The 21,671-nt window shown below is 40.2% G+C and overlaps 1 protein-coding gene across 1 annotated transcript in view; it reads left to right on the forward strand.

Moving 5' to 3' along the window:
* LOC124595385 overlaps positions 1–21,671 on the forward strand; it is a 106,140-nt gene that overhangs the window by 35,414 nt on the left and 49,055 nt on the right. The window contains exon 7 of the mRNA XM_047134104.1: positions 20,117–20,281. Within this exon, the coding sequence (XP_046990060.1) occupies positions 20,117–20,281 (165 nt within the window). The remainder of the gene's footprint in view (positions 1–20,116; positions 20,282–21,671) is intronic.

Here is a 21,671-nt window from a genome sequence, read left to right on the forward strand (position 1 = left end):
TTTCTCTTGAACTGTTTGCCCCTAAGTTTTCTACCATGTTTATGAAATGTTCATTAAAAGCATTTGCTACCTGTGACTCACTTTTATAGCCCTTCTGTTTGAAACAATTGTAATTTTATCCTATTACTGGCCGGTTGTCCTGCCTCTTGTTTCACTACATTCCATTTTCACTTTGTTATTGGAATCACTGTTTTCTGACATAATGTGCATGTTTCTTGGTTTTTAATGTCGTTTCTTAGTAGTTTTGAGTAGTTTTTATAGTGCAGGATCTTTACTTGTTCTTGCCAGCAGATACATTTCCCTGTTACTTTCACAAGATGCTTTAATCTTTCTAGTGATTCATGATTTTTTTACGTGGTTGTTTAATGTCCTTTAGATTAGCTTATAAAGAAAGCTATTTCCAAATGATGATATGAATTTATCATGGAATATATTAAATTTTATATCAGTCTTTGGGCCATTATAAATTTTATCCCATGTCATCTCTTGTAAACTGTTCTTAAAAAGTTTGTCCTACAGCTATTAATTATTCTGATTTCCACTGAGGGGTACATATACTATGAGGCACTATATTATTTATAGTAACTAACTCATCAGAGATATATATAACTGGACATACAGTTATTTTCTTGCTGCGAGCCTCATCAGTGAATACATTATCAATTAGAGTCTTACTATCTTCATTCACCAATGTTGGAAAATTAATTAAAGAGATCCAATTGTAGAATACAAATAAGATTTCTAGATCATTTATCCTATCAGAATCCAGTACAAAATCTTCATTGAAATGGCCACAGATTGTTAACTGCATGTTGCTGTCTGATAGACAGCACAGTAAGGAATCTGAATGTCTCATAAACAGCTCAAAATTTTCCAAATTTTCTATGTACAGTTACAATTAAATTTAAACAGTTTTTCAGTATTAACACAAAAATACACACTTGTTTGTGGTGATCACTGCAAAACCTGCTTGTTTCAATGTTTTTGAAGTTGTGTTCTGTCGTGACAATTCATTTGGTTCTCGAGTTATTGGTATTTATACCTGATGGTGTCACACAGTGTATCCATTTCTGTCCCTCGCGTCGGGAATCATGTGGTCATAACAATTGTCGTATTTGTAAATGTTTCGAGATATTGAAATGTTTTTTTGCAAATGATAGCACACAAAGAAAAACTTGAAATTTGTTTATTCGTTGAAATGTGGAAGTATGTTGTCCATAGCTGTGAGAAGTCAGTTGAACGGGATGCACTAACATGTCAGTAGCATTGTAGGAAAAGCCAGGTCCCTGTTTAAACACTTTCTCAGCACCTGGGGAGCAGCAGAGCATGATGAATTAAATTGTCCACAGTAATTAATGCTCAACCGGCTACAATACAATTTTTCTTAAGAACTGCCCCAGTAAGAAGTTATTAGTCAGTAATACTATCATTTAACTTAATTCCTATCATAATATTTCTAAGTAGGTTAGTTAATTACTCACAAAAAGCTGTTGATAATATCTTTATAGAAATGTCTAATGAGCAAAATTATATTACAAAACCAATAGTCAACGACCTCTCAGACCATGACATGCAATTCCTTTTGTTAAATGTTAATACTGAACAGGATATAAAATCTTTTGAATCTGATTTCAAGAGGATAGCTAGTGTACTGGTAGATAGGACAGCTTGGCTGTGGAAGTGGAAGGGTAGCCCACAACATAGACAACATTATTCACAATTACAAGCACTCAAGCTTTAATGATCTTCCGGCAATAAAGGCTCTTAACAAATCTCAATTAAGCAAGGACATAAACTTGGTTACAAACATATGTTAACCCTCAACCAGTGAATAACACCAAGAAAGAATTACCAATCAATAAAACGTAGATAAAGGACTGCTTTACAAGAATGCTTATTAAATAAAATCATGAAAGCTAAGTTACAAATTTTATGTTAAGCATCAACAGGTGAATAACCCCAATAAAGAATTCTCATTTAAATAAAACATAGATAGGAAAATGCCTTACCAAAATGCTTGAGTTGTGTAAATTCATGAAAATCTCAGTTACAACCTTTCTCACGAACTACTTAGGAATTTACTGCAAATAAACAAATTGATCTGTTTAATCAGAAGGTAACTGCCAAGTCCAAGTGACTGAAGCCACTCAGAACGGACGACCGCCCCAACGCTGGTCATCAACCGACATCGTCACGGCCCAGCGGCCACCTTGCTAAAACAGACTAATGTTTCTGTAAGCGACCGACAACAACACAGGAGTAACAGTGACTGAAAGTCGGCGTATGCCTTACGAAACACGGCACACCCTGAAGTGGGAGCAGGCACAGCTGACTAGCGCCCATACCACTGCGAGCAAACAAATCTCACGCTGCCCGTACTAACGCGGGAAATGATAGCGAGCGACAAGACGCCATGCGCAAAGCAGCAACCGTGCCTACCCCTCGACCACAGAATGCGCCCTGTCTCCTTGTCTATGGTAATACAATTTATAGCACACAAGAAACGATTTGATAATGGCATTAGTTCAACCCAAGATCAGTTAACAGTTAGGTCCAGTGAAGATTTACCCACGGATTTACCTTCAAACCAACTTCCGGACCACAGGCGGAAATTAGTAAACTTGGCATAAGTTTTCACCAGACCGATAAACAAGAAATCAAATTAAACAGTCACGATACGCGAGCCCTTCAAGACCTTGCTATCTTACAGTTATCATTAACGGCGAAACATACACAAATGAATGACAAGAAATTCACCATTGAAAGCAAAAAATACACCACAAAGGTTAAATTAATTAATTTGCAGACGAGCCAGTCACTGAAAGTTCAGTTTCACAAGATTAGGGCTAACCTCACTCGGCAGCAATACATTTGTGTGCATGATAACTAGGTTGCCCAAACAGGACTCCAAAACCCAAAACAGGTCACACGTTAGCTGTCTTGTTCTCGGATACTAGGCACCACCGTGCTAAGGCAATTGTGACGAAAGAAAAATCTCTGAAATTACAACTGCCTGCAGCAAAACAAATGAGTCAGGGTGCATGAACGTAAAGCACAAGCCATTGTTCCAGCTGGAGCGCAACCTTTTCAATGCACATACGGACAGAACAACACACGTGGGCATAAAGGGAGCAGCAGATGCATACCAAGCAAACTATACTGCGCCATAATACGACCCACGTCACGTCCACAGCTCCCGGAGCTGGTGTCTGCTCGCTGGACTGCCGCCTTGCTCAACTCTCCCTTCTCGGCCGTGCACAACAACTCTTCTCTTGTCGCCTCAGAGTGCAGCCGCAATGTCCCTTCTCCCCTGCTGCCCGCCCCAGACTCTCGTTACTCATACTCACTCCCCCGTTAGGACCCGCTCCGACAGGAGGCGCTCGCAATCGCACATAGTGCCAACCTCAACCAGAGGAGTAATCGATAGCGTCTTGCGCCCAAGAGCCACGCCACGGCTTAGCTAGTAAGTCAAAAATTGATTATTTTAGGACACTCCTTAAAGACATGAATGGAGTGATGTATACAGTGCTTATGGCATGGATGAAAAATAAAAAACTTTTGTTAATAAACTGCTTATCTTATTTCAATAATGTTTGGCCCCAAAACTAACCCAGGTTATACCAAAGTCTGGAAAGAAGCCATGGACGACTCAAGGATGAGAGGAATATTGTAAAAGAAAAAGGCAACTGTATCTACCATTCAGAAACAGCTCTGATGTTGATGTTGTAGCATATTACAAGACATACTGCAAAATATAAACATTAGTAACATGGACATCAAAGGAAATACATTATGAGAAAAAGGTAATCACAGCAGATAACAAAATAAAGGTGATACGGAATATAGTGAAGTAGGAGACTGTTAGAACCAGGTATGAAGAGGGGCACATAGCATTAATAGCAAATGATAACATTTGTAACAGATGTTTGCAGTGTTACAAAACTTTTTGACAAGCATTTCAATACTGTGACTGAAAAGATGGGGTTGTCAGGCCTTGTAGACGCTGCCAGACAGTACCTCATACAGGTTATATGTAATAACGTCACTGACCATCCCTAACCTAGTAGAAGTAATGTCCACCATAAAATCTTTAAAATAAAAAACTCTAGTATGATAAAAGTCATCAAAGTTAATTAAATAGTGTGATTTTGAGCTCAGTAACATATTACACTATCAATGTAACCACTTTTGGATTAAGGGAGACCACTCACCGAAAAGCAGAAGTATTGAGTTATTAATTGGCACACACAAAGGAAAGAAAATGTGCTAGCTTTTGGGGTTATCCTTTGACAAGCTGGGGGGGGGGGGGGGGGGGGGGGGAGGGAGGTGCCCTCCCCCAATCCATCCACCTACACACACACACACACACACACACACGCACACACGCTTATGCTCCTGCATGGTGCAAGCTTTTCAGTGGATGGTCTTCTTTAATCCAAAAGTATTTATGTTCTACAAGAACTTACCTAGTGTGTCTATGTAAACAATTGTTTTCAATGGAACAATTCCTGGATGGTTGAAATATGCAAGGGTTAAGCCTTTGTTTAAGAAAGGGGATAAAAAATATTGTCAAATTTCTGTCCAAATTCACTTTTGCCAACATTTTTCAAAAAATTTAGTACAACTAAAATGCAACCAGTTTCTTAACTATCTGACATCAAATAGTATACCGGTATTGTCAATTTCACAGTTTGGATTTCTAAACTGTTCTGATATTGAGAAGGCCATCTATACATGCAGTGAAACTGTACTAAATTCAGTAGACAATAGATTACAGCAGGCTGTTCCAGCTCGTCGGCTCCGTTGTGAACCGCGGAGCGCTCCCTGCTCCAGGGAGCCGTGTCGTTCGCTGTGACCATTCAAGTGGGCCGGCACGTGGCACGGTTGGCTGAGGCAGGCGGCAAGGCAAGCGTTTTTATGTGCCAGCTGTGTCTTACAAGATCGACAACCTCATACTCTTAGCTGCTAAGATGTGGTGACAGGCTACACCAGGAAATACGATGTTCGGGAAATAAATAAGAAACAACTGTTTTACAAGAAATTGCTGTAGCTTGATATTTTCTTTTCATTACAAGATCAGAAATATCAGGCGTCAAAGTGTTCGCAGCGTTAATGCGGAGGATGGTCTTCATTGTTGCATCCTAAAGAAATGATCATTCCTTACTTTTTACTCTTTTCATTGCTGAGAAAAGCTGCTCACAACAATACGTAGATTCAAACATGCACATGATCTGAGCGGCATTGTTGTGAAGCTTGGGAAGTGTTTTTTGCTGTAATGAAAGATACCATCGTGACAAATCCAACATGTTGTAGTACCTCTCTTTCAACAAAGTTGAATTTTGCAAATCAATAATCTCCAATTGAAGTGACGATGACAAGGCATCGGGGGGAACTGAAAAAGGATTGCTGAACACCTGAAGTTCCATTTCCAAACTAGTGAGGTCTCGGAATCGTGTTTCAAACGACGTTATGAGCTCCTTGAACTTTATGATTGGTAATCGCCGAAAGTAGTACCTTCAGGTAGTTTTAAAGAAGCAAGACGATTGAAGAATGTTAAATGTCCATTACTCATCTGCCTCTCAAATAAACGTAACTTATCCACGAACGCTTTGATCTGGTCGCGCATGTCAATGATTAGCTGCCCTTTGCCCTGCAATGACAGATTTAAATTATTCAGATGCATAGTTATGTCAGCTAGGAACGCCAGGTTCCATATCTTTCAGACAACGCATTTCTTCCCCTTTCATTTCGAGAAAAAGGATATTTCCTCACGAATGGCAAAGAAAACATCAAGAACTTTTCCCCCACTCAGCCAACGAACTGTACTGTGGCAAGGTATATCCCCATACTCCGCTTCCATATCTTTCAGGAATCCTTTGAATTGGCGATGATTCATACCGTGGCGTCGCACAAAATACACACACTTCACGACATCTTTCATTACGCCACCTAGCTCTACTGTTTCAGCACACAGTGCCTCTTGGTGAATAAAACAATGAAGAGTCAAAATGTCTTTCCCCAATTCGTCCCTGAGTTTATTTTTCAAACGAGAAGCAAATCCTTGGTGATGCCCGATCATTTGTGGTGCACTGTCTGTCGCTACAGAATGGAGCTTATCCCACGGCAAATTGATATTGTCCACTGATTCACAAACAGCTTCAAAAATGTCACGTCCTGTTACGGTGTAATCGAGTGGTACCACATCCAGGAGTTCTTTAGTTACTTGCAGCTCCATGTCGACACCACCCACAAAGACTGCAAGCTGAGCACAGTCCGATATGTTGGTGCTTTCGTTAAGCACTAGCGAAAATGCAACAAAGCTCTCCACTTTTTTCCTGAGCAGTGTCTCTAAATCTGCTGCCATGTCCAGGATTAGATTGGCAACATTCTGCAACTGCTACCGTGCACGATTTTACGAGTGGTCCCACCGAAAACGGCTTGCCACTCGTCGCAATGATTTGAGCGACCCTGTAGCTTGCTCGAATTGCAGATTCAGTAGTGTTTTCTCCACTCTCATTCACCTGAAAATTATAAATGCGTTACAGGACACGAACTATGTTGCATGTTTTGATACCCTCTGTATTACAAAACCGTTTTTAAACTTATGTCTCCTGGTACGTCGTTCTTAAGGCTGGCTACCAGTTCTCTGCGTGCAGCGCCTTCAACCTGATTGTAGTGCGCTGTGTGAAGATGTGTATAATGTTGTTGTATATTGTACCTCTTCGCAGAATTAAATACTTTGACATACAAGACACTGCGGACGACCATCCCTCTCAATGAATAGGAAGGTATCCTCCAATAGAGGTACAGGGCTCCCGCGGCTAGTCATAGCTGTCAATGAACACGGATTATTGCGTCAGTTGCGGCTGCATGCGGCCAGGGGGCAGTGAGTTCGCTTTCCCCCTCCACGTGGGCTCCGAGCTGCCGCAGTGAGTGCTCCGGAGCTCTCTGGCTCCCTGGAGCTCAGTTGGAACAGCCTGGATTACAGACTAGTATTATATTTCGTGGTCTGGCAGAGGCATTTGACTGTGTAAATCACAATATCCTTTTACTCATGTTAGAATATTATAGTGTAACAGGAAATGCTGCAAAACAGTTCAAATTCTATACCTCTGACATGAAACAAAGGATGACACTAGGAAAGACACATGTATGAAGCTGTGAGGCATCATCCAACTGTGATGCCGCATCACATCCTACAAGGTTCCAGTTAGAGCCTTTACTTTTCTTGTGTGTGTATATCAATGACCTTTCATCAGTAATATTACTAGATGCCAAATTTGTTTTGTTTGCAGATGTTACAAACATTGCAATAAATAGCTAATCAAGTGTACTCTTAGAAAGACCAGTTAATGAAAATTGTCATGGATATTAATAAATGTTTCCTAGCCAAGTCTGTGTTGGACCGAGTCTCGGTCCAGCACACAGTTTTAATCTGCCAGGAATTTTCATATCAGTGCACACTCTATTGCAGAGTGAAAATCTCATTCTGGAATTCTATGTCATAAAACTTTGAAAAAACGCACTACATGCTGTTTAGAACTTGCAAGAGGTTTCTCACCAGTATATGCCTAAAATCTGATGACGAACAGATAGAAGAAGTGGACAGTCCTAGATTCTTGAGGTTACTGGTTGATGATAAATTCAGATGGAAGGAGACACCATAGAACTGCTGAATCATCTAAACAAATCTCTACTTGCAAGGCGAATGTTGTCAGACATAGGGAAACTGACATATTTTGTTTACTTTCATTCCACAATGTCATGATTATTTTTTGGGGTAACTCATCAAGCCAAGCTAAAGTTTTCTGGGTCCAGAAAGTGTGATAAAAATTATTTGTGATGTGAACTCAAGAATATCCTAGAGACCTGTTTAAGGATTGGAGATATTAGCTACTGCTTTCCAATATGTTTATTCCTTAATGCAATTTGTCACACTAGAAATATGAATAATCTACACAAAAGACACTTACTTTGGTCCAAAAATGTGTCCTTTATTCAGGGACACACATTTTCAATAAGTTTCCAGCAGCTATAAAAAGTTCAAGTACTAATAAAGTTCAGTTTCAGAGGGACCTAAAGGATTTATTCCTGGCTATCTCCTAGTCCATTGACGAATTTCCTAGTAGAACTGACTGATGTGTGTGCATGTTACTAATAATATCAAATAATGCAAGTATTAGTACAATATGTGTTCTGTACCAATTCATTGTAGTAAAGTGATCTTTGTAAATAAGTGTTGTAAAATGATTTTTCAATTTAAAATTTCTTACCTTTTAAAATGAAAATGTGCTTAAAAATTGTTTGACTCATTCCACATGCATGACAGTCATTTCACTTGGGATCTGTGGGAGGTACATTAACATATTTGTTTTACATTATAAATGTTTATTGTGTATTCTTGTTTCCTAACTTGTTCTACATCCTGGAGGATCTCCTCACTGTGGATCAACTGAAGTGAATCAAAGTACATGTAATCTAATCTAAGTACTACAGTGTTTTATTTATTTCTTCTTACCTTTTTACATCTACATCTACACAACTGCTCTGCAATCCACACTTAAGTGCCTGGCAGAGAGTTCATTGAACCACTTTCCAGCTATACTTCTCTACAATCCCACTCCCGAACAACATGCAGGAAAAATGAACACTTAAATCTTTCTATGTGCGCTTCGATTTCTCTTATTTTAGTACAGTGACTATTTATCCCTATGTAGGTGGGCACCAACAAAATATTTTTGTATTCAAAAGATCAAGTTGGTAATTGAAATTTCATGAGACCGTGCTGCAACAAAAAAGAAAAAAAAGAAAAGAAAAAAAAAAAACCTTTGTTTTTAATGATTACCACCCCAAGTCATGTATCATATCCATGAGACATTCTCCACTATTTTGTGATAATTCAAAACAAGCTGCCCTTCTTTGAACTTTTGCAATGTCCTCCATCAATCCTATCTGATGCAGATCCCACGCTGCACAGCAGTACTCCACAAGAGGACAGACAAGTATAGTGTAGGCAGACCAGTGTCTTTAGGGGTGGGGTAGACTTGCTGCCACAGTCTTTGGTTCGCTTTTCCCACAACATTATATATGTGCTCCTTTCTGCCATATGCTGTAGGTCATAGGAAAACAAATTTTTTTTTTCGTTAATTTTAGAATGTACATTCATATATACCTTTTTCACAGTATGCTCTCATGCATAATTTGGAGAGTACTGAAATGATTTTAAAAGGTTTTAATGAACCTGTGTGGAAACAATGACGCATGTACACAAGTCACAAAGACTGCAACTTACGGTTTTTTTAAGTTTTGATTATGTGAAATCTGTAACTTCTGTTTAGCAGTGGTATGCCACACACTGACATGGTTTGTAATGAGTAGTACCAAAGGCAATGCAATCATATTAGGAGCCTCCACCTGCACTGTGGTTAATGACCATGTTGGTAATTACAGGTTTATTTCCTATAAATGGTAGTAATTACCTCAGCGTTTGGTGGAGTGGCCACTGCTGGTGGCTGAAATTTCTGTGTGTCTTACGTTAGCTAAGTGGCATTATCCCACTGTCCAATGTAAGCCATTTTTGACCATATGTGTCTTGCTCTCTGTGTTTTCTGCAGTGGATAGATCTACTTGCTTATGAGAAGGGGGATTGGGGGGGGGGGGGGGGGGAGAATCTCGTATCTGCTAGTGAATAAATAATTGGACGGGGTGACAGATGCTTCCCTCGTGTACCCTCTCTTTTTCTGAATAGTAACTATTTGCTTCATAGATGAGGTGTTCATTCACAGACAACCACAAAGAAAAAGGGTGCTAAACATGTATTTTTTTTTTTTGGGGGGGGGGGGGGGGTAAAACACAAACATTCACAAAAACATAACGCATACATACATGATTACTATATATTTGAGTTTTGATTGTGTGAATGTGTGTATGTGTTTTCTATTTTGGAAGAAGCACTTTTTTGTCCAGAAGCTCAAATCTTTAGCAACCTTTTTTTTCTGCTTGTCTGTGACTTAACCCCACCTCTATGTACTGAGTAGCAATCTATACTTTCTGTATTGTTGTTCCATTCTGGACTTTCCATTGCTTGAATATAAACTGTTGTATTTTGCTATAACTCTGTATGCAACACCAGGATATGTACTGTGGCATCAGGCTGCAGTTGTGCTACAATTCAAATGGTTGTCAGTGGCAGCTATATGGGCTGGCCACCAGAGGCCGCTTTGAAGTGTGTCACAAGACCAGTGCACATGGCACGACACCTACCAACATCTACCACGCCACCTACCGGAACCCTTCTCTATATAAAGACAGTGCAGCTGATGCTCCTCTATTTTGTTTTCTGCTGTTTATTGTACCATTTCTAAGTTTGTCATTTACTTGAATGTGGATGGAAAAACTTTTGTTCTAAATGGCACCATTATTGATTGCGTCTAACATGATGACACAGTTGGCGATGAGTGTGGTGTTCACTTCTCTGATGGTTGCTATCAAGAAATTGTTAGCCACGTTGACTATACAGGCTTCCATGCCGTTGGTGCACCAGCCAATTTTCCCCCTCACGACGATGTGTCCAAAGGCTGGGAGGCTTGCAAGAAGCAGCTTCAGCAACACTTTATCACTTTTGGTGTCACTGATATAAACATGTGTAAGGCTTTGTTACTTTCTGGAATTTCTCCTCAGATTCACCAGTTGTTGTGCCATTAGCCACCCTCCAGGAGCCAGGGTTGCTTTTGTTTGGCAAGATGTGCAAGTTAATCAAACAGTGCAAAATCCAGGATGGAATGTAACATTATTATGAAAAAGATTTTTTTTAAATAGAGGTGGATCCCCTCCATGCCCACACTGGCATGATGGCCAACTCAAAAGGTCTACTGCCATCTCTGCATAAGGGTTAGTTTTCACTAAAGTGAGGTGTCGTAGGATGTGGGTACTGCAATGTTTGCGTACGTCTGGTTAAGGTTAACCATTAATACTTGCTCATCTGGAGGTAGATTGGGTTGAAGTCGAACGAAGGGTAGCATTTTGAAGGGCAGAGGAAAAAAGTGCCAAGGCAAGAGCCAAGGGAAAAAAACCTCTGCGATAGGTCAGGTGGTAAGAGCAGTAGTGGATGTCTTGCTGTCTGCGATAGGTCGTGCAAGGGTAGGCTTTGCTAGTAGAGGGTATCATGCATGTCGATACCTTTGACATTGTGCGGTGCTATTGCTCGGCGGCTGCTGCTGTGTGCCGGTGTTGAACTCTCGATCAGCGTCAGTAACCTGCAACAGTTAGGTTTATCATCGTTTTTGTGTCCGATAGGTCATATATCGGATGCACAGTGTAGGGTGATGTTGGCGAATTGTTTTTGCATCAGTGGGCGAGCTCGTCGGTTTTCCTGCTGTGGCCTGTTGGTCGACTCTGACAGCAGCTGGTAATTTCCAGTCAGCATTGCTGATATGCAGGGGCTTGCTGATGTTTGTCGCTTGTTGGTGTATGTTAGTTTGCCATAGGTGGCTATGCCCTAGCTAGTAGTGTCTTTGGCCACTTGTGCTTCCACCTATGGTTGTGATCGTAGTTTCCCAGAGTAAGGATGAAAGGATTGTTCGAGTGTCTTGAGTTCCTGTGTAGTTGTGTGGCGTGTTTTTTGAATACTTCCTTGAGGGTTTCAAGGCCGTATTCTTCGTGAAGGTCCACGGTGCGTTGCTAATGATTGCTAATGATTCATGGCACTTTGTTCTGTATGATCTGCATGCGGTGCAGTCATGTAGGAGCTGCATATCCCCAGACGGGAGCTGCGTATGTCATCAGAGGTCTAATCAGTGTCATGTATATGGACCTCGACATCCTCCTATTCATTGTGCTTTCCCTGTTGAACATTGGGTAGAGTTGTTTGAGCCTTGCGTGTGCTCTGTTGGCAATGTATTTGATGTGGTCCCCCCATGTAAGTTTCTGGTCCAGCCAGACACCAAGATACCTGACTTTCTCTTGGAAACATATTGGGTGTGTATGTAACGTTATCTGTCTATTGTGTTGATGTAGACACCAAGATATCTGACTTTCTCTTGGAAACATATTGGGTGTGTATGTAACGTTATCTGTCTATTGTGTTGATGTTTGCGCAGTAGTTTTGCTCTGCATGTAAACAGAACTGCTTCGCACTTGTCGACATTTACTTTAATACGCCATCGCTCCAGCCAAGGCTTGGCAGTTCTGAGTGCTGTCTGTATTTGTGAATTAATGTTCGACGGTTTCCAATCTTGTGCAAGGGTGGCTGTGTCATCCGCGTAGATGGCTAGCGTTGTGTTTTGTGTTGCTGGGAAGTCGTTAATGTACAGGTTGAACAAGATGGGCCCTAGGATGCTTCCCTGGGGTACTCCAGCCTGGCTACCGTGTCGAGTTGATTGTTTGCCCTGCACGTCAGTGTTGAAACATCTGTTCATGAGATATGACTGTATGAGACGCACGAGTCCGTCTGGGAAACCAGCTTCGCTTAGTTTGCGTATAAGGCTGTTGTGCAAGAGATGGTTGAAAGCTTTTTCGATGTTCAGGAACATGGCCCCTGTGGCTTTGTTCATTATGTTGCCATGTGTTATATGTTCGACTACACGGAGGAGTTGTTCTGTTGTCGAGTGGTGATTCCTAAAAAGAAAGTTGCTACCCACCATATAGCAGAGATGCTGAGTTGCAGATAGGCGCAACAAAAGGACTCTCACAATTAGAGCTTTCAGCTATTAAGACCTTTGTCAGCAATAGACAACAGACACACACACACACACACACACACACACACACACACACACACACGACTGCAGTCTCCGGCAACTGAAACACACACTGTGTGTTTATATATGTGTGTGTGTGTGTGTGTGTGGGGGGGGGGGGGGGCAGTCATCTGTTGTTGACAGAGGCCTTAATGGCCGAACACTTTAATTGTTAGAGTCTTTTTGTTGTGCCTATCTGCAACTCAGCATCTCCTTAAACTGTGTAAGCTGTTGTCCAATTATCACAAAGTGCAACTTATGCCATACATTTCTTTTTTCACCAATTCAGTTCAGTTCCCCTTATTAGTTATTTGATCTACTTGTCAAATCTTCAGCATTATTCTGTAACACCGTATTCCAAAAGCTTCTATTCTCTTCTTGTGTGTACTGCTTATTGTCCACTTTTCACTTCTCTGCAAGGCTACACTCCAGACAAAGACCTTTAGAAAAGACTTCTAACACTTAACTTAAACACTTAACGTTATATTTGATGTTAACGAACTCCTCTTTTTCAGAAATGCTTTACTTGCAATGCTGATTTGGATTTTATATCCTTTCTAGTCCATCCATAATCAGTTATTTTGCTGCCCAAATAGCAATACTCATCTGCTTATACTATCTTATTTTCTAATTTAATTCCCTCAGCATCACCGATTTAATTCAGCTGCTTTCTGTTACCTATGATATAGTTGCTCCTCATATAATCTCTTCAGCGCACTATTAAATCCATTCAAGTGTTCTTCCAAGTCTCCTACCTTCTCTGACAGGATTTCAATGTCATTGGCAAATGTTAAAGATTTTATTTCTTCTCCCTTATCAATTTCCTCATTTCTCCTTGGTTTCCTTCACAGTAAACTCAGTATACAGGCTGAATAACACTGGGAATAGGCTACAAAACTGTAGCTTTCTTTCCATGTTCTTACTGAAGTCTGGTATCTGTACAAGTTGCAAATAACCTTTTGCTCCCTGCATTTTATTTATGCTGCCTTCAGCATTTAATAGATTATATTCTAGTCAACATTGTCAAAACTATCTCTGTATCCACAAATGCTATAAATGTATATTTTGCCTTTCTTCAGTTTATCTACTAGGATAAGTCATAGGGTCAGCATTGCATCTCGTGTTCCTACATTTCCCTAGAAACCAAATTCATCTTCCTCAATGTTGGCTTCGAGCAGTTTATCCATTCTTCTGTAAATAATTTGTCAACATTTTGCAGCTGTGACTTACTAAACTGATGATTTGGTAGTATTCATACTCGTCAGCACCTACCTTCTTTGCAATAGGAATTATTACATTCCTTCAGAAGGCTTTAGGGTATTTCATCTGTCTCACCTATCTTACACACTAGGTGGAACAGTATTGTCATGGCTGGCTTCCCCAAGGATCTCTGTAATTCTGAGGGAACGTTGTAAAATCCAGGGGCCTTATTTTGCCTTTGATTTTTCAATGCCAGGTCAAATTCTTTTCATAGAATCATCTCTCTCATGTCATCTTCACCTATTCACTCTTTTCTTTCCATAATATTTTCCTCATGTTTGTTTCCTTAACTGTACTTGTGTACTGCCACCCGAGCTCTTGATATTCATTCAATTGCTTCCCTTGTCGCTAAAGCGCTTCTTAATTTTCCTGTAGGTGACGTGTATGTTTCCCCTAGTTATGCATGCTGCTACAGCTTTGGATTTGACCTTAAGCCATTCCTGCTTAGCCATTTTGCACTTTCTGTCAGTCTCATGTCTGTATTCCTTCTCTCCTACTTCATTTGCATCATTTTTATATTTTCTCCTTTCATCAGTTAAACTCAATATATTGTTTATCTAAAAACAAAGATGATTTGACTTACCAAATGAAAGTGCTGGCAGGTCGACAGACACACAAACAACCACAACATACACACAAAATTCAAGCTTTCGCAACAAACTGTTGCCTCATCAGGAAAGAAGGAAGGAGAGGGAAAGACGAAAGGCAACTCACTGTATTGGTTACACACAGTGTGCAGTTGGGCCAGTCAGTGCAAGGGTTCCAAATCACTGCATCTTGATGGAACTGGAAAAAGGAAGAGGGGCTAATGATCAAATGGACCCAAAAGTGTATTGTCTGGGTGGTTAGGATGAAGGAAAAAGAAACCAAGCAAACACTGTCCTCAGACTATCCACTGTCAGGCAGCCACATGGTATGAACGCCAACCATGTCTGAGTGGAGGTCACACTGCGGGTCTGTAAGTGTGGTGCAGTGCAGATGGCAGTGGTGTGCCAGGAAGTAAACTGATGTTATTTGCGAAGATACAGAAAATCTGAACTGGCTGGTCCGAGTGCTCTCCTTTTTTCTATTTCTGCCAAGCTGCAGTGATTTGGGGCCCTTGCACTAACTGTCCCGACCACAAGTTATGCTCAACCAAATACAATAATGAGTCACCTTTTCTGGTTTATACAGAAATGTTGCATTATATTTCTTCTCTCCTTTCCTTTGTATGTTACAGTTTTATACAACTGAAAATAGGATTTTAACATCCTGAAACTGGGCATGATGAGTAATCATTATTACAACTGAAGCGAATCGCTTTAAATCAGTTAATCTTGCCTCTCAGTTGCGGATGTCCCACGTACCAAATCTTGTAGATTACATTACTCATTGTGCAAAATTTTACCAAGTGGCTTCCTCTTTCATTTCTTTTTTCCAGTCCATGTTCTCCAACTATTTTTCCTTCTCTTTGTTTTCCTACCAATGATTTCAAGGTACCAATCACAATTAAATTTTCACCCCTTTTAGCTATCTGAATAATTTCCTTAATTTTATCATGCATTCTTTCAGTCTCTCCATCACCTGCAGAGCTAGTTGGTGAATAAACTTGTACAACTGTTATGGGTGTTGGCTTCGTATCTTTCTTTGCTATGGTATACAAATACTATGCTGCTCACAGCAGCTTATCTTTCGTGTGATACTGCATTCACTATGCTATCCATTGTAGCTTACCTGCTTCACTATTTTCTTGTTCATTATTAGCCCTATTCATGAATTACCCCTTTTAAATTTTGTGTTAATGACTCTATACTGACCTGACCAGAAGTCCAGCTCTTCCTGCCACCCCAGTTCACTAATTCTCACTACCTCTAACTTCAACTATCCATATCCTTCTTAAATTCTAAGTTCTAACTGTAGTGGCTTCAAATTTAAAAGCAATCCTCTGTACAGGATGCTGTACCTTGTAGTTCATTTATGTCATGTATTTCATTTTTGCATTCTCTTGTGGAATGTACTGCACATGTGTGACACACCTGCTCTGTCAAAGTAAACCCATAATGAATTACGCAGCTCTTTGAACCCTTTTCGTCTCTTTTGATAATCCTGTTTCATAATGATCCCAAACAAAAGGAAATTTTTCAGAACAGTCCAACCAAGAGTTTTACAAGTGCTTTCTTCTGGAGATGAGTTAGGCCTTAAAAATGTTGAAAAATGTTGTTGTGGTGGTTGATAATTGATTGAGTAATGCTTTGAGAAATTGGTTGCTGTAGTTGATCATTAACACTTAGACATTTATTACAGATAGACCAAACACTGATTACTTCAGTGATGGTATGTAGTTCATGTAGGTTGAAAATTTTGACAAGATTTCTGACAAACTCTGTAATGCAGTATACACCTGCAAATTTTTCTGAATTGCAATTGGGGGGGGGGGGGGGGGTCACTCAGTACTTTCGTAAATAAGAGAGGCATTGCAGGAAGTAACAGCAGTGAAGAGATTTACTACTTTAGTGAACACTCGAACAAATGTGGTTAAAGTTTTAAAGTTCTGTGCCATGTCAAATGTTTTTACAAAGATTTTAGGGAGAGGATTTTAACTTGTTCACTGTGTGACAAGCTCGCCCATATTTCATGTAAGTGGCCAGCCAATGACAATTTCCTGTGGCATTCTTGTTGCTATGTTTTCCCTTTCCTTAGGTTTTACTTTCTTTTGCGGCTTTTTCCTTCTTTTCCTGATTTCTTTGAGTGAGTGCTTCAGTTTTATTAGGTCTGTCCACATTCGTTCCTTTTAATGTGTGTCAGGGCGCTGATGACCTCGATGTTGAGCGCCCATAAGCCCCAACACACCACCACACCAGTGAACTTTTAGTGCTTTTAGGAGATTATTTTAGAAGAATATGCTGCCAGAGTGCCGTAAAAGTAGTGTCACTTGTGATAATGCGAAGTGTCATGAGGATGTTTAAGATGAATTGCCAAAGGGTGAATGTACAAGATGTTCATCATTCTTCCACACAACATAAAGTATTTAAAAATGAAGAATTTCATACTGTAATCTAACATGCAAATGATTACCAAGTAGCTGATAATGTGAGGAGGAATCCACTAAACTAGGAATGAATGTATGGCACTAGTATCAACCACAATCTTTGCAATGTTTGGTGTACATTATCATTGCCTGTGCTATTATGATACCAAAGATGACAAGCTGTCAGCGTTGTGGCATCCCAGTGGTAAGTGATGAGGATGAGGTGGCACTTGAAGCCAAAAGAGCAATGAGACAAACAGTGACGACTGATTAGCAGGCCACATTAACTGCAAGTGGGCAACCCCAGGACCGAACCAAGACTGCCAGTGAGCTGGCCTGTCCGCACTTTCCAACCCTTCTGACAGGGCACTGCAGTCCCTACCTGCAGAAGCTCTCCCCGACAGAGGATGCAGATTGATGGCAACTGACGTAGCTTAGGCTGACAGTCTCTGTGAATGACCTGGCCAGTGGTGAAGTTAATAGTGAAGGACTCCACAATCACAGTACCTAAGATGACAGAAGAGAAATGCTTACTTAGTATTGATTGAAACTGGAACAACCTCCACATGATTTTTCATTCATTGTGCTTCAAAAATCCCAACATGAGTGAGAGCCTTCAGAGATGGGGATAAATTCAAATTTTTCATTGACAGGCAGAAGTAATCACTACTGACTATTTCTGTAAAGCAATATTGTAGTGATAACATAGAAAGGCAGTATACCTAGGTGAAAGGCAGAAAATGTGGCATGTTAAAAAGCAGCCAACTGAACTTGATTCTAAGAAGCAAAACAGAAGGGAAGCAAAACAGAACAGGTAAAAAGTGAGGCTAAGGGGTTATCCAAAACACAGAAATATTCATCGAAGAGGGAAGATGAAAGAACCCTAATAAAGTTCGTATTGAAAGAAGTAGGCCTGAAAGTATACTAACATGTGAAAAAAAAGGAATAAAAAACCTTGCTTTTCAGTTCTTGTGTAGATTTACAGCAAAAGAAAACCACACCATTAAAAATGAATATAATGGCAGGTAAATGTGCAACTGTCTCTTCACATGGTAATTGTTTTTGTAGTAGTACAAATGAGGTGGATGATGGTGATGTACACTTGTCTTTTTGAGACTGTTGTGATAATGGATCTACTACACCTCTGGTAGTGTTGCTTGGTACTGATATTAGACATGCAAGAACCTAAAAGAGATCCCTGCTTACAGAAACATTATTTCACTTGTGGATCCTACTAGTTAATTCATTTTCCCTTTCTGTATGTTGTTAGTATCCGCTACTGCATGATACGTAACTTTGAGCATCAAAAATACGCTGATTAAAAGAATTACAGGAACATGACTGTGGGCATCTACCATACTGCACTGAGCAATAATTGAGGACTGGGTATGTTACCAAATTATATCTTTATCTTGCACAAATTAAGTACACAGAAAAACATTATTATGTCGTCGATCATTTACATAAAAAAACAAATATCTGACAGGTGTCAAAAACAATGACAATGACAGGTGTCATTTATCCCACTATCCTGGGTGCTTTTCATTGGACTTTGAGAGCTTCAATAACAAGTATGCCCTCTGTGTGTGTGTGTGTGTGTGTGTGTGTGTGTGTGTGTGTATCTCTGCCTGATAGCTGTGTGGCATGTTCTGTATGAGTCAACATAGATCACCCTGTGGTATCCATCCCCATTCTTTAATGAGAGCTCATGAGAGTTCTTGAAGAATCCGTGGTAGAACAGGAAGACTATGATCATGTCTGTCAAGCATGTCCCGCATATGCATGATAGGATTTAGGTCGGGACTAACTGCCATTCCATTAGTTCAATGTCCAGGCTTTAGAAGACATCCCTGCTGATGGCTGCCACATAGGCCCTGGCATTAAATGCAATTTGTGGCCACCACTGTATACAGTAGCCACCACATGATCCAACAGGATCTGTACAATGTACTGCCTCACGATAAGGTGGCCATGGACAATAACAAGATATATATGATTGTCAACACTCAAGCCCCCTTACACATCAAATAACCTTGGAAATCTTTCAATTTGATGGACAATGTTTGGCAGGTACTATTCACACTCTGCACTTAAACACAGCTGTCATCTTGCATCACAGGATATCTGGACTCATTTGTGAATAACATGTTTCACTGATGATGAATTGGTAATTGACATGGGATTGCATAACTGACGGTGAGCTGCAAGATGATGATATCAAGTGAGGTACTCGAACAGGATGTGTGAATTGTATGGTCCTTTCCTGTAACCTGTTCATTACAGTCTGATCAGGCACAGCAGCTCCAGTGGCCCTTCCAATATTGTCTTGCAGAGATGGCCAGATGTTGGTCTTTACATAGGTTTGCAATGCATTGGTAACCTCATTTAACTCGCCTTTCTCACCTTTGTACTGAGCTGTCTTCCATTAGTGTGACCACAACCTATGGAAGACACATGGAGAGGCATTGGCATCTGCACCAACATGACCAAAAGTCCATCCATTTTGGATCAAACAGGCTGCACTTGCAACTTGCAGTGCATTAAGTTGTCGCATTATGTGTTCCTGGTTGAATGCAGTGTCCACAAATAACAACTGCTATCTGTGTACCTCAGTAGAAAACAGTGAGACACTGGCACTCACCTCGTGAGGGGTCACCTGTAATGCATAACACAGCCAAAATATAGTGAATGATTTTAATCGTTGCCTACATTGAAAGCGAAGATCTCAGGCCATGCAGTAAGACCACAGGTACCGCCATGGTCAAAAAAGATTTAACATGCTGGATGTTGATACACATGTTCCCCTAATTTTTTTTGAACAGTGTAAGTATGACTGTCGTCATCATCATCATCATCATCATCATCATCATCCGTTGGAAAACTTATTAAGAAAGTAAGAGAACATATGAAACTACAGGTATTGTTCTTTATTCCTTAAAAAAATTACCACTACTACACTGTAGCTATCTTTAATGGCCGCCCCATTATTTTAGCATAAGTATAGTACTGACAGAACTGAATATCTACAAAGTGTTATGTATTAATAACATTGTGATTGTATACTCAAATTTTGGTATTTTTGTACATTACTGTTAATGTTTTTTGTTTCCAGACTGGTCTTGAGGCTGAAACTGTACCTCCAGTGGGCTGTGAACGTTGGACAGTTTTTGCTATGAAAGAGCTTGCTGGATCATTGCAAATAACAGATGGCAATAACTGGAAGAAATTTGCTCAACATATAGGATTTACCAAAAATGAAATTAAGAACAAGCTGCAGGTACTGTTGATTACATGAAAGAAAATAGTTATTATATTATTATTATTATTATTATTATTACCTCTTTCATTATTAAAGTTGCTGTTTATTTGAATAAGAGATTAAACTATAATTTTCATTGGGTTAATTTTTTGAGATGCTTCTTCTGTTACCTACGTCACGTAACTTCTCACTTGCACTAGTACTATACCCTTCTTCTGTTTTTTTTCCCACTCAACCTTGTTTATTTAAATTGTGCCTAAATCTCTCCAATATTGCTTGGATATTGTACTTTTCCTATGTTTTTCTACTCACCTTTGTGACGCATACGCTTGCCCATGCTAGCCAACATGGTCGCGCATGATGTTTGTGACACCCTATAGCATGGGGTGCCACGGACCATTCTGCGTGCCATATGTAATCCAGATCACAGTTATGAAATGTTCCAGCAGCTAACCACACTCCCTGCTACATTCAACCACCAAATCCACCCATCCATTGTCACACATTTGTTCCATCATAACTTTACAGCCTCCACATCTACATTTACATCCATACTCCGCAAGCCACCTGACGGTGTGTGGCGGAGGGTACCTTGAGTGCCTCTATCGGTTCTCCCTTCTATTCCAGTCTCATATTGTTCGTGGAAAGAAGGATTGTCGGTATGCTTCTGTGTGGGCTCTAAGCTCTCTGATTTTATCCTCATGGTCTCTTCGCGATATATACGTAGAAGGGAGCAATATACTGCTTGGCTCTTCGGTGAAGGTATGTTCTCGAAACTTCAACAAAAGCCCGTACTGAGCTACTGAGCGTCTCTCCTGCAGGGTCTTCCACTGGAGTTTATCTATCATCTCCGTAACGCTTTCGCGATTACTAAATGATCCTGTAATGTAGCGCGCTGCTCTCCGTTGGATCTTCTCTATCTCTTCTATCAACCCTATCTGGTACGGATCCCACACTGCTGAGCAGTATTCAAGCAGTGGGCAAACGTACTGTAACCTACTTCCTTTGTTTTCGGATTACATTTCCTTAGGGTTCTTCCAATGAATCTCAGTCTGGCATCTGCTTTACCAACGATCAACTTTATATGGTCATTCCTTTTTAAATCACTCATAATGCGTACTCCCAGATAATTTATGGAATTAACTGCTTCCAGTTGCTGACCTGCTATTTTGTAGCTAAATGATAAGGGATCTATCTTTCTATGTATTCGCAGCACTTTACACTTGTCTACTTTGAGATTCAGTTGCCATTTCTTGCACCATGCATCAATTCGTTGCAGATCCTCCTGCATTTCAGTACAATTTTCCATTGTTACAACCTCTCGATATACCACAGCATCATCTGCAAAAAGTTCAGTGAACTTCCGATGTCATCCACAAGGTCATTTATGTGTATTGTGAATACGACA

The sequence above is a fragment of the Schistocerca americana genome, chromosome 2 (assembly GCF_021461395.2).
Source record: "Schistocerca americana isolate TAMUIC-IGC-003095 chromosome 2, iqSchAmer2.1, whole genome shotgun sequence".
Taxonomy (NCBI): domain Eukaryota; kingdom Metazoa; phylum Arthropoda; class Insecta; order Orthoptera; family Acrididae; genus Schistocerca; species Schistocerca americana.